Source organism: Zophobas morio, unplaced genomic scaffold (genome assembly GCF_036711695.1).
Source record: "Zophobas morio isolate AGI-343-1 ecotype UQ-CSIRO unplaced genomic scaffold, CSIRO_AGI_Zmor_V1 ptg000004l, whole genome shotgun sequence".
NCBI classification, from domain to species: domain Eukaryota; kingdom Metazoa; phylum Arthropoda; class Insecta; order Coleoptera; family Tenebrionidae; genus Zophobas; species Zophobas morio.
Window position 1 is genome coordinate 225,096 of NW_026972109.1, and position 25,010 is coordinate 250,105.

The 25,010-nt window shown below is 44.6% G+C and overlaps 3 protein-coding genes across 4 annotated transcripts; all 3 read right to left on the bottom strand.

Moving 5' to 3' along the window:
- Positions 1 to 3,209: 3,209 nt before the first annotated feature.
- Positions 3,210 to 5,036, bottom strand: LOC135133819 (cytochrome P450 6k1-like). Its single transcript, XM_064062342.1, has 4 exons — positions 4,955 to 5,036; positions 3,839 to 4,901; positions 3,535 to 3,786; positions 3,210 to 3,485 (listed from the first exon to the last, which is right to left on the bottom strand). Exons 2-4 carry the CDS (start codon positions 4,899 to 4,901, stop codon positions 3,322 to 3,324), a joined length of 1,479 nt encoding a protein of 492 aa, XP_063918412.1. The 5' UTR covers positions 4,955 to 5,036; the 3' UTR covers positions 3,210 to 3,321.
- Positions 5,037 to 5,360: 324 nt separating this feature from the next.
- LOC135133830 (cytochrome P450 6k1-like) lies at positions 5,361 to 7,173 on the bottom strand. Its single transcript, XM_064062353.1, has 4 exons — positions 6,266 to 7,173; positions 6,006 to 6,218; positions 5,703 to 5,954; positions 5,361 to 5,653 (listed from the first exon to the last, which is right to left on the bottom strand). The coding sequence occupies exons 1-4, from the start codon at positions 7,113 to 7,115 to the stop codon at positions 5,490 to 5,492; spliced, it is 1,479 nt and encodes a 492-aa protein (XP_063918423.1). The 5' UTR covers positions 7,116 to 7,173; the 3' UTR covers positions 5,361 to 5,489.
- A 72-nt stretch (positions 7,174 to 7,245) lies between these two features.
- On the bottom strand, positions 7,246 to 24,890 carry LOC135136449 (mucin-19-like). Of its 2 annotated transcripts, XM_064065723.1 has the most exons (10): positions 24,780 to 24,890; positions 24,539 to 24,720; positions 24,418 to 24,482; positions 24,145 to 24,360; positions 9,020 to 23,980; positions 8,531 to 8,851; positions 8,091 to 8,468; positions 7,806 to 8,038; positions 7,718 to 7,727; positions 7,246 to 7,661 (listed from the first exon to the last, which is right to left on the bottom strand). In XM_064065723.1, the coding sequence occupies exons 1-10, from the start codon at positions 24,795 to 24,797 to the stop codon at positions 7,489 to 7,491; spliced, it is 16,557 nt and encodes a 5,518-aa protein (XP_063921793.1). In that variant the 5' UTR covers positions 24,798 to 24,890; the 3' UTR covers positions 7,246 to 7,488. The 2 variants fall into 2 exon arrangements, with proteins under 2 accessions (XP_063921793.1, XP_063921785.1); XM_064065715.1 differs by having other exon boundaries at positions 7,718 to 8,038; positions 24,780 to 24,888.
- Between the last annotated feature and the right edge of the window lie 120 nt (positions 24,891 to 25,010).

A 25,010-nucleotide genomic window follows, 5' to 3' on the forward strand; every position in this document is an offset into this window, starting at 1 on the left:
TGTGAAGATTCCTAATATACCAAAAATTCTAAAGATTCTAAAGGTTCCAGAAATTCCGGATATTCCGAAATTCCAAAGATGCTGGAAATTCTGAAGATTCCAAGGATTCTAACAATTCTGCAGATTCTAAAGACCCCAAAAATTCTAAAGATTTTAAATATCCTAGCGATCCTAAAGACTTTAAATATTTTAAAGATTCTAATCTTTCTGAAGATTCTGAATAATTCGAAAACTGAAGAATCCAAAAAATGTAAGAATTTTGAGGTTCCGAAGAATCTGAAGAATATGTTGTAGAAAGATTTCAAAGATCTCAAAAATTCCAAAGATTCCAGAGGTTCTAGAAATCTTAAAGAGTCGAAAGATTCTAAAGGTTCTAAAGATTCCGAAGATTCTGGTGATTTTGAAGATTCTGAATTTTCTTTTATTTCTCAAAATGCAGAAGATTCTGAAAATTCTGAAGATCCTGAAGATTCCGAAAATTCTGAAGATTTCAAAGATTTTACCAATTTTGGAGATTCTGAAGAATCTAAAATTTATAAAAATTCCATTATTCCAGAAATTTCAAAAATTTTAAAAATTCTGGATATTCCCAGACTCTAGAGATTTCAGATATTCAAAGAGTTCCAGATATTCGGAGACTCTAGAGATTAGTAAATTTTAAAAGATTTAGGATATTCCGGGATTCTAGAGATTCTAAAGATTCTGAAAATTCTAATGTTTCCGAAGATTCTGGATATTTCGAAGTCTCAAAAACATTCTGAAGATTAAAAATATATTGACAATTTCCTTAGATGCCAAAGATCTCAAAAATTTCAAAGATTCCAGAGGTTCTAGAAATTTTAAAGAGTATAAAAATAATAAAGGTTCTAAAGATTCCGAAGATTCTGGTGATTTTGAAGATTCTGAATTTTCTTTTGTTTCTCAAAATGCAGAAGATTCTGAAAATTCTGAAGATTCCAAAAATTCTGAAAATTCTGAAGATTTCAAAGATTTTAGCAATTTTGGAGACTGAAGAATCTAAAATTTATAAAAATTCCATTATTCCACAAGTTTCAAAAAATTCAAAAATTCTGGATATTCCGAGACTCTAGAGATTCCAGATATTCGAAGAGTTCCATATATTCGGAGTCTCTAGATATTAGGAAATTTTCAAAGATTTCGGATATTCCGGGATTCTAGAGATTCTAAAGATTCTGAAAATTCTAATGTTTCTGAAGATTCTGGATATTTCGAAGTCTCCAAAAAGATTCTTATGAAAATAGATTTACAATTTCCGAAGAATCTAAAGATTCTTACGATTTTAAGATTTCAAAGGCTGAAAATTACAAAAAAATTTAACACTTTGCAGTTTCCGAATATGCTAAAAATTATAAAGATTCTAAAGTTTCCAAAGATTAAGCCCCACCCCTACCTGCCCTGATCTAAATAGTAATGAAGTTTTCATTCGTTGCCAGACCTAGGGGCGGAGCCTAATCGCAAAATCCGTAATTCCCCACAAAAATTTACCATTTGAAACGTGTTTTAAGTTTCTAAGAATAAAAAAAAATCTTTACAATTGAGATGGGGTGGGTGGGTGGGGTTTATATTTGACCTTTTTGTCTTAATATTCGTAATATTGTTTAAACACAATACTCAAACATTTGTTTTTAATTTCTTATAAAGAAATAAATATTTTGTAGCTTTGACTCACGGCGAATAAAAAAATTCATCACAATTGAGACAGGGCGGGTGGGCGGGCTTAGATTTTGCCTTTTTGTTTTAATATGTGTGTAGACTTGTTTTCACAACATGAAACTTAAAACATGTTTAAAATGGAAAATTTTTACAAAGAAATATCGATTTTGCAGTTAGGCTCCGCCCCATAATTGCTAAATCCATATTTCCATGCAAAAATTAACCATGTCTTAAGTTTCTTGTTGTGAAAAGATGGCTATGTATATTAAGAAAAAAAAAAGTCAAAATATAAGCCCCACCCACCCTATCTCAATTCTGATGATTTTTTTATTCGTCGTAAGATCAAGGGGGGGGGGGGTTAATTGTCAAATCCTTATTTTCCTACGACCAATTACCATCAAAAATATGTTCTTGAGTAATTGTGTTATACAAAAAAAAAACTAAATGTATTAATTGAAGAAGAAAACCAAAAGAGAAGCTCCACCCATCCGTCTCGATCTCAATCGTGATGAATTTTTCATTCGTTGTCAGACTGAGGGGCGGAGCATAATTGCAAAATTGATATTTCCATATACCAATTTACCATTTTAAGTTTTTTGTTGTGAAAACATGACTACACATATTAAGAAAACAAGACAAAATATAAGCCCCGCCCACCCGCCCTATCTCAATTCTGATGAATTCTTGCAAAATCCTTATTTCTCTATAAGAAATAAAAAACATGTTTTTGAGTATCGTTTTTAATCAAATACTAAGTATATTAAGAAAAAACAAGCCAAAAATTAATTATATTTTGCCTTCTTTTCGTCGTAAGCCGAGGGGCGGAGCTTAATTGTAAAATCCTTATTTTCTACGAGAAATTACCGTGTAAAATATGTTCTGTGGTGACCGAATTTGAATCAAACTTTCGTGCTGAAAAAAATTAACAGCGGCGCGAAATCACATTTGAATAATTCGAATTTGAAAAAGTTCAATCAAAAAATCGTTAAACATAGGCAACCAAGTGCACGTTGGCGCTTTGGGGTAGTGGGTAGTTTTCTGCTTGGAATTTTACTTAGAGGGTTCTTAGAAGAGGGCGTCTTGGTAGAGAGGTGAAAGCGTCATTGTTGATTTAGTTCTCTGTGTGAAAGCATGGTGAAAAGACGTGGTGAATTAATCGTAACTACGACGACGCCACAATTTTCCCCAACACGCTAACACGTGTAAATTTTAATCATTGGTTGATAAATTCACAGTTCAGTTTAGGACTTTGATCGTTCACTAGTTCTAACACAATTTCACAATCAGGAATTTGTTTAGATAAAAACTTGCCAGGAGATTTCATGAAATTCACTTAGTCAGGACGCGTTCTTTCTTCATGTAATTATGAACGAGGTTTCTGGATGCTAATATTTAAGTGGTACATTATAACACTTCTTATTCTTCACACAAGATTGCTAGTTAATAGTTCATTTACGGCAGTTAAATTAACCTAACGTTGCCCCACGAATTTAAATGTTATTTAAGCTGACGGATATCAAGCTAAAAAATCAAACTACAAATATCAATCTTATTTTATTAAAAATTAAAAAACGTTACATTTCAAAAATATAAAAATAACAAACTAACCAAAAATAAGACTGAGTTTCGACATTTATAAAAATATCTTCAGAGTTTAACTGCCCTTAAGTATAGACCCTTCTTATTTACCATAAAGAGAGTACGTGGTTCAAACTCCAAAGGCACAGATGTAGCTTCTGCTTTTTCGAAAGCAAAATCTTTCAAACAATATGATAAAGCTACTTTTCCCACAAGAGTCCCAAATCTTTGACCTACAATAGCAAAATTAACGACTTTACTCATCTATGTGTACAGACGTACCAATACAATTTCGTGGACCGTCCCCAAAAGGTAGGTACGTATATGGCACTATTTTGTGTTTGTTTTCGTTACTGAACCTCTCAGGATCAAAATTTTCGGGGTTTGGAAAATATTTTGGATCGTAATGTAGCGCCGCCACTGGAACTAGTATAGCAACACCTTCATCCACGGTGAACCCAGTTTCTTCAAAAGTGTACTTAGTGGCAGATTTTCGATTCAAAAAGGTGGCTAGCGGATATTTTCGCAGAGTTTCTAAAAATAAAATTTTATCACAGTAGTAACCTAAGTGTCGTGTATTATTTACCACTGAACACCATGTCCAAATATTTCATTTCATTAATAGCTTCATACGTAAAGTCCCCATATTTTTCGAAAGCTTCTCTGATTTCCCGTCTAAGCCGATCTTGAATATTTGGCTGCAAAGCTAACTCGTATAAAATAAAAGCTACAGTCACAGACGTCGTGTCGTTTCCTGCTGTGAAAAACGATATAGCTTGAGACGCCATTTTGACATCGTCGAACTTGTAGCTGTCGTTGAAAGTCTCGTTCTGCTTCAAATTGTTAAGCAAATCGATTAAATCGTTGCGCACTATATTTCTCTTTTGACGCTCTTTAAATGTGGTTCTGAAGACATTAACCAAATAGTCGGACGCAGATTTATCCACCAAAGTCAGTCTAAAGATGTCGACAAACTTGGGTACAAAGAAGAAACTAAAAATTGAGAAGCTTCTAACAAACGAAGTGAAATCCAACAATTTTGTAGCCTCTTTGAGTATTTCAGAATTTTCGTCGTTGAAACACTCGGAATTAATCCCAAAGGCGCAAGACGATATAATGTCAACGGCATATCTTTTCGTTGTTTCTCGTACTTCAATCACCTCTCCGTTGTGTTTGTCCAAGTGGTTAACGAAATCGGAAGCACACGCTTTCATTAAAGGCAACATCAGCTTCATTTTTCCCGAAGTGAAAACCGGCGAAATTTTCGCCCGAAGATTTTTCCATACTTGGTCTTGCGAAGTGAAAAGAGTATGAGCCGCGATAGGGTCAACAGCTTCGTTCGAAGCGACTTTTCTATTAACGAATTTGTCGAAGTCTTTAACCAAAATTCGTTTCAAAACATCCGGACTTCTGATTATCAGATTCGGCTGGTTAAAAATGTAGATTCCGACGTAAGGTGAACTGAAATTGTTGTAGATTTCGCGAATTCGAAGCGAAATGTGTTGTTTCCCGGAGAAAATCTTGTAGAAATTTCCAAAAAGGAAGAACGGTTTTTCAAACGGGACGCCTCTGGATTCCCAGTAGTCGTAGTTTCTTGTATACAGATAATACAAAATTAGCAGGAAGCAGCCCAAGTATACCAGAATCATCTGAAACAGTTGTTCAATTTTAGTTTAATGTATAACCTTCACTAGTTACTTACGGTGACGCTCTGATCAAAATCACACAATAAATGAAATTATCATGTAAATGTTTTCGTCTTTAAATACATATCTCCAGTAAAGATAAATTTTGTTTGTCGACAACGATGAGCAATTTTGCTCCGTAATAATGACAAGAAATTCTTGTTAATTGCGTACAGCGGTTGGAATAATTTAAAATTGTTGAATAAATTAGCATGATTTCAAAAGTAGAAATGTTCATACCTGCTGTGAAATACTAAGACAATCTCACGTTATCACTCCACAACCAAAAAGATTATCAATAAGTTTTGAATTACTTCTATATTTTATTTTTTTTTATTTTACGAAATAACATACTCCTGTATTAGTGGTTCATAAATCCGCCTTGAGTTTCCCTCTAGGCATCCAAATTGAATAACGACCTTATATATCACTTTTATTAAAAAAATATATACACCTACTAATTTACTAATCTCTATATTTTTGTACAATATGAGCCTCTCTGATAGACTTTAGAGTTTTATCTTAAGTAAAAGTTTATTTTCAAGTATCTTCTCATATTCTAACTGCTTTCAGCTGCAGACCAGACTTATTGGTCATAAACAAAGAACGGGCTTCAAACTGCAGCGGCACTGATGTAACTGCAGCCTTTTCAAAAACAAAATCTTTCAAACTAAATGCCAAAGCGACTTTGCTTGCAAGAATCCCAAATCTTTGACCTACAACCTCAAAATTAATGAATATGTTGATTTGTTTGTACCAACGTACCAATACAATTTCTAGGGCCATCCCCGAAAGGCAAATAAGTGTATGGTACTATTTTATGTTTATTAGCGTCACTAAATCTTTCAGGGTCGAACTTCTCCGGATCAGGAAAATATTCTGGATCAAAGTGCAATCCAGCGACTGGAACGATAATAGAAACGTCTTCATCTAGAGTAAAACCGGTTTCCTCAAAAGTGTATTTGGTGGCAGATTTTCTGTTCAGAAAGCTGGTTAGCGGATACATTCGTAGAGTTTCTGAAAGTCAAACATTTATCGCTATCATTGGTACACATAGTACTAGTCTACCATTTAACACCATGTCCAAATACTTCATTTCGTTGATAGCTTCATAAGTAAAGTCGCCATATTTTTGAAAAATGTCGGTGATTTCTTTTCTAAGTCGGGTTTGAATCTCCGGATGTAAAGCTAACTCGTATAAAACGAATGATATTGCTAGAGACGTCGTGTCGTTTCCTGCTGAAAAAAACGCGACAGCTTGAGCGGCCATTTTGATATCGTCTGAAAACAACCCGATTATACAAAGCAACCATTTTGTGAACCAGTACCGAATTTGTAACTGTCATTAAAAGTCTCCTTCTGCTTCAGATTATTAAGCAAATCGATTAAGTCGTGTCGCACAATATTTTGCTTCTGGCGTTCTTTAATCGTGGTGTTAAAAATTTTGACCAAGTAATTCGAAGAGGTTTTATCCACAAAAGTAAGTCTAAAAATGTCAACAAACATAGGCGCAAAGAAATAACTAAATATTGAGAAGGTTCTAACGAACGATTTTAAGTCCATCAATTTCGTGGTGACTTTCATTATTTCAGAACTCTCTTCCTTAAGACAGTAAGCGTTAATCCCGAAAGCGCACGACGATATAATGTCAACAGCAAACTTTTTCGTCATGTTTCTAACCTCCACTACTTCTCCGTTTCGTTTATCCAAATATTCAACCAAGTCTGATCCACATTCCTTCATTAAAGGAAACATCAGTTTCATTTTTCCGGACGTGAAAACTGGGGAAATTTTGGCACGGAGGTTTTTCCACACTTGGTCTTGGGCACTGAAAAGAGTGTGGGTTGCGATGGGATCAACAGCTTCATTTGTAGCAACTCTGCGGTTGATGAATTTGTCGAAATCTTTGACCAAAATTTTCTTCACTAAGTCTGGACTCTTGATTACGAGGTTCGGCTGGTGGAAAATGTAAATTCCGATGTAGGGAGTGTTAAAACTGTTGTAAATTTCGCGCATTCGATACGAAATGTGTTGTTTCCCGGCCAGGATTTTGTAAAAATTTCCCACGAAGAAAACCGGTTTTTCAAACGGAACTCCCCTGGACTCCCAGTAGTTGTGGTTTTTTGTACACAAATAGTACAAAAGTAGCAGCAAACAGCCCATGTATAAGAAAATCATCTTAAATTTTAATCGGACTTACGATTTATGCAAGAACTGAACTTACTATGAAATGTAAAAATATTAATTTATTTTAGAAATTGCGAGTTGTTAACAGTCATATTATCAACACAGAAATGATAACCCCAAATAAATAACGATAACACAAATCTTCATTTATTAATTTATAAAAAACATTCAATTTACAAACTGGAATTTCGTAACAATTCGTTATTCAGCTTGATAAAGCACCTTTGTCCCAGAAGGATTCTCGGTGTCCTCAAAACACAATTTTTTTTTTAAATCGCCCTATCGAAAAATTGATATAAATATAGATTCACGTTGGTGATAAAAAAATATATTAGATTTATTCTGTAGTTTCAGTTTCCATATTTTAAGTACAGTTGGCCGCTGTAGTACACTGCTTGCTATTTTTGTCAAACCCTTGCCCAGAAGGACAAGTTTGGAGCTGTGCCTCCCAGTACCACATGACGTAGACGCATTGGTAGTACTGGTTGCAAGCAGAAGCAGGATAATTACCAGTCTGAATACACGTTGGTGGCGTAACTAAAATCAGAAATCTCAGTAGCAAATGTTGTGAATGAGAAAGCTAGATTTAATACCTGGAGCTGCTGTTGTTGTCGTTGTTGTTGTAGTCGTCGTCGTTGGTCTCTTAGTTGTTGTAGTTGTTGTTGTAGTGGGACGTTTCGTTGTTGTTGTTGTTGTGGTCGTAGTTGGTGGTTTTGTTAAAGTCGTTGCAGAAGCGGCTGGGCACGTACTACCAGCCGCGGTTGAACAATCGTTGATGCTAAGGTCAAATGCTTGCCCATATGGGCAATCTGTAAGTTGTGCCTCCCACCACCACATGACGTACACGCAGTCGTAATACTGGTTACAAGATGGCGCCGGGTATTTCCCAGATTGTATACACGTAGGTGGTGTAACTACAATAATGAGTAATTACAGCTGAAAATTAGAAAATTCGGTGCAAAATACCTGGCGCTGGAGTTGTTGTTGTGGTAGTAGTTGGTTTTTTCGTCGTGGTAGTCGTAGTAGGAGTTGTTGTAGTTGTTGGTTTTGTCGTTGTAGTAGTAGTGGTTGTTGTTGTTGTTGTCGGTTTTTTGGTTGTTGTTGTTGTTGTCGGTTTTTTGGTTGTTGTTGTTGTTGTTGTTGGTTTCTTCGTAGTGGTTGAAGGTATAAAGCATTTGTTCCATGCGGCCACTGAACATCCGCCAGTGCTGGAGTCATATGCTTGCCCACTCGGACAAGTTTGCACTTGATAGTCCCACCACCACAGGACTGGTATGCACTGGTAATATTGTGTGCAGTTAGAAGTTGGGTATGTAGCGGATCCGGTACATGTGGGTGAGGTTACTGAAATAAATGGGTATATTGTTGAGAAAGATATCTGAAAATCGATTAATATTATAACATACTGGGTGCGACTGTTGTTGTTGTCGTGGAACGAGTGGTTGTGGTGGTTGGTTTGGTCGTGGTAGTTGTAGTTGTAGTTGTGGTTGTGGTTGGTTTGGTGGTGGTCGTTGTAGTTGTAGTTGTGGTTGGTTTGGTTGTAGTGGTCGTGCCGCAACCAACAAGACTTGCAGCGACGCAGCTCGCACTAGTGCGGTCAAAGGCTTGACCGTCAGGGCACGTTTTTAGTTGCGGACTGAACCACCACAAAACTTGTACACATTCGTAATATTGATTGCAGGTTGGTCCTGGATATTTGCCAGCACTGCTGCAAGCGGGTGGCGTAACTATAAAATGGGAAATGTTAAGTTTAAAATCAGTTTAAGATTTTCGAGCGGAATGGAGCTTCCCATCAGCTCTGAATAGCATGTTACTGAGCCTCTTTTGATGAAACAGGAGTGGCCACGTACGTTTTGAACAATGAACTAATTTTAAAATGACGAAAAAGTAAATACCTGGTGCTGCAGTAGTTGTTGTGGTGCTAGTGGTTGTCGTAGTGGTCGGTTTAGTTGTGGTGGTCGTCGGTTTTGTTGTTGTTGTTTTTGTTGTTGTTGTTGTTAATCGTTCAGTTGTGGTTGTTTCTGGTGAAGAGGTCGTTGTCGTCTCGAGCGTTGTTGTTGTTGTGGAAGGTTCAGCTGTGGTGGTGTAAAGAGACGTGGCGGTTGTTGTCTCAAGTGATGTTGTTGTGGAAGGTTCAGTTGTCGTGGTATCTGGCAACGTGGTCGTTGTCGTCTCGAGTGTTGTTGTGGTAGACGGTTCAGCTGTGGTCGCTTCTGGTGACGTGGCCGTTGTCGTTTCGAGCGTTGTTGTTGTGGAAGGTTCAGTTGTGGTCGTATCTGGTGACGTGACCGTTGTCGTTTCGAGTGTTGTTGTTGTAGACGGTTCAGCTGTGGTCGTATCTGGTGACGTGACCGTTGTCGTTTCGAGTGTTGTTGTTGTAGACGGTTCAGCTGTGGTCGTTTCTGGTGACGTGGCCGTTGTCGTTTCGAGCGTTGTTGTTGTGGTAGCTTCAGTTGTTGTATCTGGCGATGTGGGTGTTGTCGTCTCGAGCGTTGTTGTTGTGGAAGGTTCAGTTGTGGTCGTATCTGGTGACGTGGCCGTTGCCGTTTCGAGCGTTGTTGTTGTGGAAGGTTCAGTTGTGGTCGTATCTGGTGACGTGACCGTTGTTGTTTCGAGCGTTGTTGTTGTAGACGGTTCAGCTGTGGTCGTATCTGGTGACGTAGCCGTTGTTGTTTCGAGCGTTGTTGTTATGGAAGGTTCAGTTGTGGTCGTATCTGGTGACGTGGCCGTTGTCGTTTCGAGCGTTGTTGTTGTGGTGGCTTCAGTTGTTGTGGTATCTGGCGATGTGGGTGTTGTCGTCTCGAGCGATGTTGTTGTAGACGGTTCAGCTGTGGTCGTATCTGGTGACGTGGCCGTTGTCGTTTCGAGCGTTGTTGTTGTGGAAGGTTCAGTTGTGGTCGTATCTGGTGACGTGACCGTTGTCGTTTCGAGTGTTGTTGTTGTAGACGGTTCAGCTGTGGTCGTATCTGGTGACGTGGCCGTTGTCGTTTCGAGTGTTGTTGTTGTAGACGGTTCAGCTGTGGTCGTATCTGGTGACGTGACCGTTGTTGTTTCGAGCGTTGTTGTTGTAGACGGTTCAGCTGTGGTCGTATCTGGTGACGTGACCGTTGTTGTTTCGAGCGTTGTTGTTGTAGACGGTTCAGCTGTGGTCGTATCTGGTGACGTAGCCGTTGTTGTTTCGAGCGTTGTTGTTATGGAAGGTTCAGTTGTGGTCGTATCTGGTGACGTGGCCGTTGTCGTTTCGAGCGTTGTTGTTGTGGTGGCTTCAGTTGTTGTGGTATCTGCCGATGTGGGTGTTGTCGTCTCGAGCGATGTTGTTGTAGACGGTTCAGCTGTGGTCGTTTCTGGTGACGTGGTCGTTGTCGCTTCGAGTGTTGTTGTTGTAGACGGTTCAGCTGTGGTCGTATCTGGTGACGTGGCCGTTGTTGTTTCGAGCGTTGTTGTTGTGGAAGGTTCAGTTGTGGTCGTTTCTGGTGACGTGGCCGTTGTCGTTTCGAGCGTTGTTGTTGTGATAGCTTCAGTTGTTGTGGTATCTGGCGATGTGGGTGTTGTCGTCTCGAGCGTTGTTGTTGTGGAAGGCTCAGTTGTAGTCGTATCTGGTGACGTGGCCGTTGTCGTTTCGAGTGTTGTTGTTGTAGACGGTTCAGTTGTGGTCGTATCTGGTGACGTAGCCGTTGTTGTTTCGAGTGTTGTTGTTGTAGATGGTTCAGCTGTGGTCGTATCTGGTGACGTGGCCGTTGTCGTTTCGAGCGTTGTTGTTGTGGTAGCTTCAGTTGTTGTATCTGGCGATGTGGGTGTTGTCGTCTCGAGCGTTGTTGTTGTGGAAGGTTCAGTTGTGGTCGTATCTGGTGACGTGGCCGTTGTCGTTTCGAGTGTTGTTGTTGTAGACGGTTCAGCTGTGGTCGTATCTGGTGACGTGACCGTTGTTGTTTCGAGCGTTGTTGTTGTAGACGGTTCAGCTGTGGTCGTATCTGGTGACGTAGCCGTTGTTGTTTCGAGCGTTGTTGTTATGGAAGGTTCAGTTGTGGTCGTATCTGGTGACGTGGCCGTTGTCGTTTCGAGCGTTGTTGTTGTGGTGGCTTCAGTTGTTGTGGTATCTGGCGATGTGGGTGTTGTCGTCTCGAGCGATGTTGTTGTAGACGGTTCAGCTGTGGTCGTATCTGGTGACGTAGCCGTTGTTGTTTCGAGCGTTGTTGTTGTGGAAGGTTCAGTTGTGGTCGTATCTGGTGACGTGACCGTTGTCGTTTCGAGCGTTGTTGTTGTGGTAGCTTCAGTTGTTGTATCTGGCGATGTGGGTGTTGTCGTCTCGAGCGTTGTTGTTGTGGAAGGTTCAGTTGTGGTCGTATCTGGTGACGTGGCCGTTGTCGTTTCGAGTGTTGTTGTTGTAGACGGTTCAGTTGTGGTCGTATCTGGTGACGTAGCCGTTGTTGTTTCGAGTGTTGTTGTTGTAGATGGTTCAGCTGTGGTCGTATCTGGTGACGTGGCCGTTGTCGTTTCGAGCGTTGTTGTTGTGGAAGGTTCAGTTGTGGTCGTATCTGGTGACGTGGCCGTTGTCGTTTCGAGTGTTGTTGTTGTGGACGGTTCAGCTGTGGTCGTATCTGGTGACGTGGCCGTTGTCGTTTCGAGTGTTGTTGTTGTAGACGTTTCAGCTGTGGTCGCTTCTGGTGACGTGGCCGTTGTCGTTTCGAGTGTTGTTGTTGTAGACGGTTCAGCTGTGGTCGTATCTGGTGACGTGGCCGTTGTCGTTTCGAGCGTTGTTGTTGTGGTAGCTTCAGTTGTTGTAGTATATGGCGATGTGGGTGTTGTCGTCTCGAGCGTTGTTGTTGTGGAAGGTTCAGTTGTAGTCGTATCTGGTAACGTGGCCGTTGTCGTTTCGAGCGTTGTTGTTGTGGGAGGTTCAGTTGTTGTGGTATCTGGCGATGTGGGTGTTGTCGTTTCGAGCGTTGTTGTTGTGGTAGGTTCAGTTGTTGTGGTATCTGGCGATGTGGGTGTTGTCGTTTCGAGTGTTGTTGTTGTAGACAGTTCAGCTGTGGTAGTATCTGGTGACGTGGCCGTTGTCGTTTCGAGCGTTGTCGTTGTGGTGGGTTCAGTTGTTGTGGTATCTGGCGATGTGGGTGTTGTCGTTTCGAGTGTTGTTGTTGTAGACAGTTCAGCTGTGGTCGTTTCTGGCGACGTGGCCGTTGTCGTTTCGAGCGTTGTTGTTGTGGTAGGTTCAGTTGTTGTGGTATCTGGCGATGTGGGTGTTGTCGTTTCGAGTGTTGTTGTTGTAGACGGTTCAGCTGTGGTCGTTTCTTGTGACGTGGCCGTTGTCGTTTCTAGCGTTGTTGTTGTAGACGGTTCAGCTGTGGTCGTTTCTGGTGACGTGGCCGTTGTCGTTTCGAGTGTTGTTGTTGTAGACGGTTCAGCTGTGGTCGTTTCTTGTGACGTGGCCGTTGTCGTTTCTAGCGTTGTTGTTGTAGACGCTTCAGCTGTGGTCGTTTCTGGTGACGTGGCCGTTGTCGTTTCGAGTGTTGTTGTTGTGGACGGTTCAGCTGTTGTCGTTTCTAGCGTTGTTGTTGTAGACGGTTCAGCTGTGGTCGTTTCTTTTGACGTGGCCGTTGTCGTTTCGAGTGTTGTTGTTGTAGACAGTTCAGCTGTGGTAGTATCTGGTGACGTGGCCGTTGTCGTTTCGAGCGTTGTCGTTGTGGTGGGTTCAGTTGTTGTGGTATCTGGCGATGTGGGTGTTGTCGTTTCGAGTGTTGTTGTTGTAGACAGTTCAGCTGTGGTCGTTTCTGGCGACGTGGCCGTTGTCGTTTCGAGCGTTGTTGTTGTGGTAGGTTCAGTTGTTGTGGTATCTGGCGATGTGGGTGTTGTCGTTTCGAGTGTTGTTGTTGTAGACAGTTCAGCTGTGGTAGTATCTGGTGACGTGGCCGTTGTCGTTTCGAGCGTTGTCGTTGTGGTGGGTTCAGTTGTTGTGGTATCTGGCGATGTGGGTGTTGTCGTTTCGAGTGTTGTTGTTGTAGACAGTTCAGCTGTGGTCGTTTCTGGCGACGTGGCCGTTGTCGTTTCGAGCGTTGTTGTTGTGGTAGGTTCAGTTGTTGTGGTATCTGGCGATGTGGGTGTTGTCGTTTCGAGTGTTGTTGTTGTAGACGGTTCAGCTGTGGTCGTTTCTTGTGACGTGGCCGTTGTCGTTTCTAGCGTTGTTGTTGTAGACGGTTCAGCTGTGGTCGTTTCTGGTGACGTGGCCGTTGTCGTTTCGAGTGTTGTTGTTGTAGACGGTTCAGCTGTGGTCGTTTCTTGTGACGTGGCCGTTGTCGTTTCTAGCGTTGTTGTTGTAGACGCTTCAGCTGTGGTCGTTTCTGGTGACGTGGCCGTTGTCGTTTCGAGTGTTGTTGTTGTAGACGGTTCAGCTGTTGTCGTTTCTAGCGTTGTTGTTGTAGACGGTTCAGCTGTGGTCGTTTCTTTTGACGTGGCCGTTGTCGTTTCGAGTGTTGTTGTTGTAGACGGCTCAGCTCTGGTCGTTTCTGGTGACGTGGCCGTTGTCGTTTCGAGCGTTGTTGTTGTGGTAGCTTCAGTTGTTGTGGTATCTGGCGATGTGGGTGTTGTCGTCTCGAGCGTTGTTGTTGTGGAAAGTTCAGTTGTGGTCGTATCTGGTGACGTGGCCGTTGTCGTTTCGAGTGTTGTTGTTGTAGACGGTTCAGCTGTGGTCGTTTCTTGTGACGTGGCCGTTGTCGTTTCTAGCGTTGTTGTTGTAGACGGTTCAGCTGTGGTCGTTTCTGGTGACGTGGCCGTTGTCGTTTCGAGCGTTGTTGTTGTGGGAGGTTCAGTTGTTGTGGTATCTGGCGATGTAGGTGTTGTCGTTTCGAGCGTTGTTGTTGTAGACAGGTCAGCTGTGGTCGTATCTGGTGACGTGGCCGTTGTCGTTTCGAGTGTTGTAGTTGTGGTAGGTTCAGCTGTGGTAGTATCTGGTGACGTGGCCGTTGTCGTTTCGAGCGTTGTTGTTGTAGACGGTTCAGCTGTGGTCGTTTCTGGTGACGTGGCCGTTGTCGTTTCGAGCGTTGTTGTTGTGGGAGGTTCAGTTGTTGTGGTATCTGGCGATGTGGGTGTTGTCGTTTCGAGCGTTGTTGTTGTAGACAGTTCAGTTGTGGTCGTATCTGGTGACGTGGCCGTTGTCGTTTCGAGCGTTGTTGATGTGGAAGGTTCAGTTGTGGTCGTATCTGGTGACGTGGCCGTTGTCGTTTCGAGTGTTGTTGTTGTAGATGGTTCAGTTGTGGTCGTATCTGGTGAGGTGGCCGTTGTCGTTTCGAGCGTTGTTGATGTGGAAGGTTCAGTTGTGGTCGTATCTGATGACGTGGCCGTTGTCGTTTCGAGTGTTGTTGTTGTAGACGGTTCAGCTGTGGTCGTTTCTGGTGACGTGGCCGTTGTCGTTTCGAGCGTTGTTGTTGTGGGAGGTTCAGTTGTTGTGGTATCTGGCGATGTAGGTGTTGTCGTTTCGAGCGTTGTTGTTGTAGACAGTTCAGCTGTGGTCGTATCTGGTGACGTGGCCGTTGTCGTTTCGAGTGTTGTAGTTGTGGTAGGTTCAGCTGTGGTAGTATCTGGTGACGTGGCCGTTGTCGTTTCGAGTGTTGTTGTTGTAGACGGTTCAGCTGTGGTCGTTTCTGGTGACGTGGCCGTTGTCGTTTCGAGTGTTGTTGTTGTAGACGGTTCAGCTGTGGTCGTTTTTTGTGACGTGGCAGTTGACGTTTCGAGTGTTGTTGTTGTAGACGGTTCAGCTGTGGTCGTTTCTGGTGACGTGGCCGTTGTCGTTTCGAGTGTTGTTGTTGTAGACGGTTCAGCTGTGGTCGTTTCTTGTGACGTGGCCGTTGTCGTTTCTAGCGTTGTTGTTGTAGACGGTTCAGCTGTGGTCGTTTCTGGTGACGTGGCCGTTGTCGTTTCGAGCGTTGTTGTTGTGGGAGGTTCAGTTGTTGTGGTATCTGGCGATGTGGGTGTTGTCGTTTCGAGCGTTGTTGTTGTAGACAGGTCAGCTGTGGTCGTATCTGGTGACGTGGCCGTTGTCGTTTCGAGTGTTGTAGTTGTGGTAGGTTCAGCTGTGGTAGTATCTGGTGACGTGGCCGTTGTGGTTTCGAGTGTTGTTGTTGTTGACGGTTCAGCTGTGGTCGTATCTGGTGACGTGGCCGTTGTCGTTTCGAGCGTTGTTGTTGTAGACGGTTCAGCTGTGGTCGTTTCTGGTGACGTGGCCGTTGTCGTTTCGAGTGTTGTTGTTGTTGACGGTTCAGCTGTGGTCGTATCTGGTGACGTGGCCGTTGTCGTTTCGAGCGTTGTTGTTGTGGAAGGTTCAGTTGTGGTCGTATCTGGTGACGTGGCCGTTGTCGTTTCGAGTGTTGTTGTTGTAGATGGTTCAGTTGTGGTCGTATCTGGTGACGTGGCCGTTGTCGTTTCGAGCGTTGTTGATGTGGAAGGTTCAACTGTGGTCGTATCTGGTGACGTGGCCGTTGTCGTTTCGAGTGTTGTTGTTGTAGACGGTTCAGCTGTGGTCGTTTCTGGTGACGTGGCCGTTGTCGTTTCGAGTGTTGTTGTTGTAGACGGTTCAGCTGTGGTCGTTTCTTGTGACGTGGCCGTTGTCGTTTCTAGCGTTGTTGTTGTAGACGGTTCAGCTGTGGTCGTTTCTGGTGACGTGGCCGTTGTCGTTTCGAGTGTTGTTGTTGTAGACGGTTCAGCTGTGGTCGTTTCTGGCGACGTGGCCGTTGTCGTTTCGAGCGTTGTTGTTGTGGAAGGTTCAGTTGTGGTCGTATCTGGTGACGTGGCCGTTGTCGTTTCGAGCGTTGTTGTTGTAGACGGTTCAGCTGTGGTCGTTTCTGGTGACGTGGCCGTTGTCGTTTCGAGTGTTGTTGTTGTAGACGGTTCAGCTGTGGTCGTTTCTGGCGACGTGGCCGTTGTCGTTTCGAGCGTTGTTGTTGTGGTAGGTTCAGTTGTTGTGGTATCTGGCGATGTGGGTGTTGTCGTTTCGAGTGTTGTTGTTGTAGACGGTTCAGCTGTGGTCGTTTCTTGTGACGTGGCCGTTGTCGTTTCTAGCGTTGTTGTTGTAGACGGTTCAGCTGTGGTCGTTTCTGGTGACGTGGCCGTTGTCGTTTCGAGTGTTGTTGTTGTAGACGGTTCAGCTGTGGTCGTTTCTGGCGACGTGGCCGTTGTCGTTTCGAGCGTTGTTGTTGTGGAAAGTTCAGTTGTGGTCGTATCTGGTGACGTGGCCGTTGTCGTTTCGAGCGTTGTTGTTGTAGACGGTTCAGCTGTGGTCGTTTCTGGTGACGTGGCCGTTGTCGTTTCGAGTGTTGTTGTTGTAGACGGTTCAGCTGTGGTCGTTTCTGGCGACGTGGCCGTTGTCGTTTCGAGCGTTGTTGTTGTGGTAGGTTCAGTTGTTGTGGTATCTGGCGATGTGGGTGTTGTCGTTTCGAGTGTTGTTGTTGTAGACGGTTCAGCTGTGGTCGTTTCTTGTGACGTGGCCGTTGTCGTTTCTAGCGTTGTTGTTGTAGACGGTTCAGCTGTGGTCGTTTCTGGTGACGTGGCCGTTGTCGTTTCGAGTGTTGTTGTTGTAGACGGTTCAGCTGTGGTCGTTTCTGGCGACGTGGCCGTTGTCGTTTCGAGCGTTGTTGTTGTGGTAGGTTCAGTTGTTGTGGTATCTGGCGATGTGGGTGTTGTCGTTTCGAGCGTTGTTGTTGTGGTTGGTTCAGTTGTTGTGGTATCTGGCGATGTGGGTGTTGTCGTTTCGAGTGTTGTTGTTGTAGACGGTTCAGCTGTGGTCGTTTCTGGTGACGTGGCAGTTGACGTTTCGAGTGTTGTTGTTGTAGATGGTTCAGTTGTGGTCGTATCTGGTGACGTGGCCGTTGTCGTTTCGAGCGTTGTTGATGTGGAAGGTTCAGTTGTGGTCGTATCTGGTGACGTGGCCGTTGTCGTTTCGAGTGTTGTAGTTGTGGTAGGTTCAGCTGTGGTAGTATCTGGTGACGTGGCCGTTGTCGTTTCGAGCGTTGTTGTTGTGGAAGGTTCAGTTGTGGTCGTATCTGGTGACGTGGCCGTTGTCGTTTCGAGTGTTGTTGTTGTAGATGGTTCAGTTGTGGTCGTTTCTGGTGACGTGGCCGTTGTCGTTTCGAGCGTTGTTGATGTGGAAGGTTCAGTTGTGGTCGTATCTGGTGACGTGGCCGTTGTCGTTTCGAGTGTTGTAGTTGTGGTAGGTTCAGCTGTGGTAGTATCTGGTGACGTGGCCGTTGTCGTTTCGAGTGTTGTTGTTGTTGACGGTTCAGCTGTGGTCGTATCTGGTGACGTGGCCGTTGTCGTTTCGAGCGTTGTTGTTGTGGAAGGTTCAGTTGTGGTCGTATCTGGTGACGTGGCCGTTGTCGTTTCGAGTGTTGTTGTTGTAGATGGTTCAGTTGTGGTCGTATCTGGTGACGTGGCCGTTGTCGTTTCGAGCGTTGTTGATGTGGAAGGTTCAACTGTGGTCGTATCTGGTGACGTGGCCGTTGTCGTTTCGAGTGTTGTTGTTGTAGACGGTTCAGCTGTGGTCGTTTCTGTTGACGTGGGCGTTGTCGTTTCGAGTGTTGTTGTTGTAGACGGTTCAGCTGTGGTCGTTTCTTGTGACGTGGCCGTTGTCGTTTCTAGCGTTGTTGTTGTAGACGGTTCAGCTGTGGTCGTTTCTGGTGACGTGGCCGTTGTCGTTTCGAGTGTTGTTGTTGTAGACGGTTCAGCTGTGGTCGTTTCTTGTGACGTGGCCGTTGTCGTTTCTAGCGTTGTTGTTGTAGACGGTTCAGCTGTGGTCGTTTCTGGTGACGTGGCCGTTGTCGTTTCGAGTGTTGTTGTTGTAGACGGTTCAGCTGTGGTCGTTTCTGGCGACGTGGCCGTTGTCGTTTCGAGCGTTGTTGTTGTGGAAGGTTCAGTTGTGGTCGTATCTGGTGACGTGGCCGTTGTCGTTTCGAGCGTTGTTGTTGTAGACGGTTCAGCTGTGGTCGTTTCTGGTGACGTGGCCGTTGTCGTTTCGAGTGTTGTTGTTGTAGACGGTTCAGCTGTGGTCGTTTCTGGCGACGTGGCCGTTGTCGTTTCGAGCGTTGTTGTTGTGGTAGGTTCAGTTGTTGTGGTATCTGGCGATGTGGGTGTTGTCGTTTCGAGTGTTGTTGTTGTAGACGGTTCAGCTGTGGTCGTTTCTTGTGACGTGGCCGTTGTCGTTTCTAGCGTTGTTGTTGTAGACGGTTCAGCTGTGGTCGTTTCTGGTGACGTGGCCGTTGTCGTTTCGAGTGTTGTTGTTGTAGACGGTTCAGCTGTGGTCGTTTCTGGCGACGTGGCCGTTGTCGTTTCGAGCGTTGTTGTTGTGGAAAGTTCAGTTGTGGTCGTATCTGGTGACGTGGCCGTTGTCGTTTCGAGCGTTGTTGTTGTAGACGGTTCAGCTGTGGTCGTTTCTGGTGACGTGGCCGTTGTCGTTTCGAGTGTTGTTGTTGTAGACGGTTCAGCTGTGGTCGTTTCTGGCGACGTGGCCGTTGTCGTTTCGAGCGTTGTTGTTGTGGTAGGTTCAGTTGTTGTGGTATCTGGCGATGTGGGTGTTGTCGTTTCGAGTGTTGTTGTTGTAGACGGTTCAGCTGTGGTCGTTTCTTGTGACGTGGCCGTTGTCGTTTCTAGCGTTGTTGTTGTAGACGGTTCAGCTGTGGTCGTTTCTGGTGACGTGGCCGTTGTCGTTTCGAGTGTTGTTGTTGTAGACGGTTCAGCTGTGGTCGTTTCTGGCGACGTGGCCGTTGTCGTTTCGAGCGTTGTTGTTGTGGTAGGTTCAGTTGTTGTGGTATCTGGCGATGTGGGTGTTGTCGTTTCGAGCGTTGTTGTTGTGGTTGGTTCAGTTGTTGTGGTATCTGGCGATGTGGGTGTTGTCGTTTCGAGTGTTGTTGTTGTAGACGGTTCAGCTGTGGTCGTTTCTGGTGACGTGGCAGTTGACGTTTCGAGTGTTGTTGTTGTAGATGGTTCAGTTGTGGTCGTATCTGGTGACGTGGCCGTTGTCGTTTCGAGCGTTGTTGATGTGGAAGGTTCAGTTGTGGTCGTATCTGGTGACGTGGCCGTTGTCGTTTCGAGTGTTGTAGTTGTGGTAGGTTCAGCTGTGGTAGTATCTGGTGACGTGGCCGTTGTCGTTTCGAGCGTTGTTGTTGTGGAAGGTTCAGTTGTGGTCGTATCTGGTGACGTGGCCGTTGTCGTTTCGAGTGTTGTTGTTGTAGATGGTTCAGTTGTGGTCGTTTCTGGTGACGTGGCCGTTGTCGTTTCGAGCGTTGTTGATGTGGAAGGTTCAGTTGTGGTCGTATCTGGTGACGTGGCCGTTGTCGTTTCGAGTGTTGTAGTTGTGGTAGGTTCAGCTGTGGTAGTATCTGGTGACGTGGCCGTTGTCGTTTCGAGTGTTGTTGTTGTTGACGGTTCAGCTGTGGTCGTATCTGGTGACGTGGCCGTTGTCGTTTCGAGCGTTGTTGTTGTGGAAGGTTCAGTTGTGGTCGTATCTGGTGACGTGGCCGTTGTCGTTTCGAGTGTTGTTGTTGTAGATGGTTCAGTTGTGGTCGTATCTGGTGACGTGGCCGTTGTCGTTTCGAGCGTTGTTGATGTGGAAGGTTCAACTGTGGTCGTATCTGGTGACGTGGCCGTTGTCGTTTCGAGTGTTGTTGTTGTAGACGGTTCAGCTGTGGTCGTTTCTGTTGACGTGGGCGTTGTCGTTTCGAGTGTTGTTGTTGTAGACGGTTCAGCTGTGGTCGTTTCTTGTGACGTGGCCGTTGTCGTTTCTAGCGTTGTTGTTGTAGACGGTTCAGCTGTGGTCGTTTCTGGTGACGTGGCCGTTGTCGTTTCGAGTGTTGTTGTTGTAGACGGTTCAGCTGTGGTCGTTTCTGGCGACGTGGCCGTTGTCGTTTCGAGCGTTGTTGTTGTGGAAGGTTCAGTTGTGGTCGTATCTGGTGACGTGGCCGTTGTCGTTTCGAGCGTTGTTGTTGTAGACGGTTCAGCTGTGGTCGTTTCTGGTGACGTGGCCGTTGTCGTTTCGAGTGTTGTTGTTGTAGACGGTTCAGCTGTGGTCGTTTCTGGCGACGTGGCCGTTGTCGTTTCGAGCGTTGTTGTTGTGGTAGGTTCAGTTGTTGTGGTATCTGGCGATGTGGGTGTTGTCGTTTCGAGCGTTGTTGTTGTGGTTGGTTCAGTTGTTGTGGTATCTGGCGATGTGGGTGTTGTCGTTTCGAGTGTTGTTGTTGTAGACGGTTCAGCTGTGGTCGTTTCTGGTGACGTGGCAGTTGACGTTTCGAGTGTTGTTGTTGTAGATGGTTCAGTTGTGGTCGTATCTGGTGACGTGGCCGTTGTCGTTTCGAGCGTTGTTGATGTGGAAGGTTCAGTTGTGGTCGTATCTGGTGACGTGGCCGTTGTCGTTTCGAGTGTTGTAGTTGTGGTAGGTTCAGCTGTGGTAGTATCTGGTGACGTGGCCGTTGTCGTTTCGAGCGTTGTTGTTGTGGAAGGTTCAGTTGTGGTCGTATCTGGTGACGTGGCCGTTGTCGTTTCGAGTGTTGTTGTTGTAGATGGTTCAGTTGTGGTCGTTTCTGGTGACGTGGCCGTTGTCGTTTCGAGCGTTGTTGATGTGGAAGGTTCAGTTGTGGTCGTATCTGGTGACGTGGCCGTTGTCGTTTCGAGTGTTGTAGTTGTGGTAGGTTCAGCTGTGGTAGTATCTGGTGACGTGGCCGTTGTCGTTTCGAGTGTTGTTGTTGTTGACGGTTCAGCTGTGGTCGTATCTGGTGACGTGGCCGTTGTCGTTTCGAGCGTTGTTGTTGTGGAAGGTTCAGTTGTGGTCGTATCTGGTGACGTGGCCGTTGTCGTTTCGAGTGTTGTTGTTGTAGATGGTTCAGTTGTGGTCGTATCTGGTGACGTGGCCGTTGTCGTTTCGAGCGTTGTTGATGTGGAAGGTTCAACTGTGGTCGTATCTGGTGACGTGGCCGTTGTCGTTTCGAGTGTTGTTGTTGTAGACGGTTCAGCTGTGGTCGTTTCTGTTGACGTGGGCGTTGTCGTTTCGAGTGTTGTTGTTGTAGACGGTTCAGCTGTGGTCGTTTCTTGTGACGTGGCCGTTGTCGTTTCTAGCGTTGTTGTTGTAGACGGTTCAGCTGTGGTCGTTTCTGGTGACGTGGCCGTTGTCGTTTCGAGTGTTGTTGTTGTAGACGGTTCAGCTGTGGTCGTTTCTGGCGACGTGGCCGTTGTCGTTTCGAGCGTTGTTGTTGTGGAAGGTTCAGTTGTGGTCGTATCTGGTGACGTGGCCGTTGTCGTTTCGAGCGTTGTTGTTGTAGACGGTTCAGCTGTGGTCGTTTCTGGTGACGTGGCCGTTGTCGTTTCGAGTGTTGTTGTTGTAGACGGTTCAGCTGTGGTCGTTTCTGGCGACGTGGCCGTTGTCGTTTCGAGCGTTGTTGTTGTGGTAGGTTCAGTTGTTGTGGTATCTGGCGATGTGGGTGTTGTCGTTTCGAGTGTTGTTGTTGTAGACAGTTCAGCTGTGGTAGTATCTGGTGACGTGGCCGTTGTCGTTTCGAGCGTTGTTGTTGTGGTAGGTTCAGTTGTTGTGGTATCTGGCGATGTGGGTGTTGTCGTTTCGAGTGTTGTTGTTGTAGACAGTTCAGCTGTGGTAGTATCTGGTGACGTGGCCGTTGTCGTTTCGAGCGTTGTTGTTGTGGTAGGTTCAGTTGTTGTGGTATCTGGCGATGTGGGTGTTGTCGTCTCGAGCGTTGTTGTTGTGGAAAGTTCAGTTGTGGTCGTATCTGGTGACGTGGCCGTTGTCGTTTCGAGCGTTGTTGTTGTGGAAGGTTCAGTTGTGGTCGTATCTGGTGACGTGGCCGTTGTCGTTTCGAGCGTTGTTGTTGTAGACGGTTCAGCTGTGGTCGTTTCTGGCGACGTGGCCGTTGTCGTTTCGAGCGTTGTTGTTGTGGTAGGTTCAGTTGTTGTGGTATCTGGCGATGTGGGTGTTGTCGTTTCGAGTGTTGTTGTTGTAGACAGTTCAGCTGTGGTAGTATCTGGTGACGTGGCCGTTGTTGTTTCGAGCGTTGTTGTTGTGGAAGATTCAGTTGTTGTGGTATCTGGCGATGTAGCTGTTGTCGTCTCGAGTGTTGTTATTGTGGAAGGTTCAGCTGTTGTGGTATCTGGCAAGGAGGTCGTTGTTGTTTCGAGCGTTGTAGTTGTGGAAAGTTCAGTTGTTGTGGTATCTGGCGATGAGACCGTTGTCGTCTCGAATGTTGTTGTTGCATAATGTTCAGCTGTGGTCGTTTCTGGTGACGTGAACGTAGTCGTTTCGATCGTTGTTGATGTGGAAGGTTCAGCCGTTGTAGTATCTGGCGATGTGGCCGTTGTCGTATCGAGTGTTGTTGTTGTTGTAGGAGGTTCAGGTGTATTTGTATCTATCAGCGTGACTGTGGTCGACTTGAGTGTCGTTGTTGTGGAAGGTTCAGTTGTTGTGGTATCTGGCGATGTGACCGTTGTCGTTTCTAGTGTTGTTGTTGTTGTAGGAGGTTCAGGTGTATTTGTACCTATCAACGTGACTGTGGTCGACTTGAGTGTCGTTGTTGTGAAAGGTTCAGTTGTTGTGGTATCTGGCGATGTAACCGTTGTCGTATCTAGTGTTGTTGTTGTTGTAGGAGGTTCAGGTGTATTTGTACCTATCAACGTGACTGTGGTCGACTTGAGTGTCGTTGTTGTGAAAGGTTCAGTTGTTGTGGTATCTGGCGATGTGACCGTTGTCGTATCTAGTGTTGTTGTTGTTGTAGGAGGTTCAGGTGTATTTGTACCTATCAACGTGACTGTGGTCGACTTGAGTGTCGTTGTTGTGAAAGGTTCAGTTGTTGTGGTATCTGGCGATGTGACCGTTGTGTTATCTAGTGTTGTTGTTGTTGTAGGAGGTTCAGGTGTATTTGTACCTATCAACGTGACTGTGGTCGACTTGAGTGTCGTTGTTGTGAAAGGTTCAGTTGTTGTGGTATCTGGCGATGTGACCGTTGTCGTATCTAGTGTTGTTGTTGTTGTAGGAGGTTCAGGTGTATTTGTACCTATCAACGTGACTGTGGTCGACTTGAGTGTCGTTGTTGTGAAAGGTTCAGTTGTTGTGATATCTGGCGATGTGACCGTTGTCGTATCGAGTGTTGTTGTTGTTGTAGGAAGTTCAGGTGTATTTGTACCTATCAACGTGACTGTGGTCGACTTGAGTGTCGTTGTTGTGAAAGGTTCAGTTGTTGTGGTATCTGGCGATGTGACCGTTGTCGTATCGAGTGTTGTTATTGTAGACGGTTCCGCTGTGGTCGTATCTGACGACGTGGCCGTTGTTGTTTCGAGCGTTGTTGTTGTGGTATCTGGCAGTGTGGCCGTTGTCGTCTCAAATGTTGTTGTTGTAGAAGGTTCAGCTGTTGTGGTATCTGGCAATGTGGCCGTTGTTGTTTCGAGCGATGTTGTTGTGGAAGTTTCAGCCGTTGTAGTATCTGGCGAGGTGGCCGTTGTTGTTTCGAGTTTTGTTGTTGTTGTGAAATATTCAGATGTGGTGGATTCTGTTTCGACCTGTTCGGTTGTACTTCTCATTGACTCAGTCGTAGTGGATATTTGTTCATTTGTAGTTGTAGTTGGAGCAGCGGTAATCGACGTAAGAACCGTCGTGATAGTTGTTGTTTGGCTTGATGTAACAACTGTTGTCGCTGGTATTAAATTGCACGTTGCTGAAGTTGCTGGTGCGCAATCACTGATTGCCACGTTAAATGCTTGTCCATCCGGACAAGTTTTTAAAACGGGGGCCCACCACCACAACGTCTGTTGGCATTCATAATACTGGTTGCAATACGTCGCGGGGGCTTTACTTGGTCCACTACATGGTGGCGCAGTAACTAGTATGAAATTAAGTAATATAATAATTAATAATATTTGTATACTTGAAAGCTTCCATTTGTCTTTATGTTAAAGCATGCACCCATAATTATTTATAATTTTTTGATGCATTGCTTTCCATGTAAGAATCAGTTGATTTAATAGTAATTTACTAGTAATTTACCAGGTACTGGCGTCGTGGGGGCAATTGTAGTTGTAGCTATCCCACAGTTCAAAAGTTCAGCTGAAGTACAATCTTGTATGGACGGATCATACGCTAAACCCGATGGACAAGTTTGCAAATTGGGCTCCCACCACCATAAAAATGGTATACACTGATAATATTGATTACACTGACTCGCTGGTGATTTGCTAGCACCAGAACACGCGGGAGGTGTAACTGCAATATCCAACAATAAATTTGTAATTTGTAGCGATCAAACAACATTAAAAATACCTGGGGCCACAGTGCTTACTTCCCTCTGAATCGCAGGAATTCGCAACGGCGACACTTTCACACAACTAAAATTAAAAAAATGATTTTCACTAATAATAAACTCGTAATTAGGAAACCTCACGGAAAAATATTATTCTCGTCGCATATCGTTCGTGCGGGACATGTTTTGATTTCGCCAACCAACACACTACGTCGTCCAAATTTGAAGCACAGTTGATATTCAAAATTATTAATACAATGTATATTCCACTTTTTGCACGAAAATCCGGTGGTAAAAGTACAGACTAGAGCGAGTACCAATATCTGAAATAAATCACCGTCACTAATAACGCTTTTTTTTTTGTTTTTATTTAAAAATTTACCAAGACGAGCAACTTCATTTCTTATTGCCTCACCAGTTTTTAAAAATAAGAAGTCTTAATCGTTGAAAGGATGGTAATATACATTCTGCGGCAATAAAACTAATACACATTATAAAACAAAGTAATTAACATAAACACAATCCTCAGTTTTTGGAATCACATACTTCTGTGCATTCAGATAAGAAAAAGATGCCTTTCCAAATTTGTAAAGCTTTGTAAAGTGTAATATAT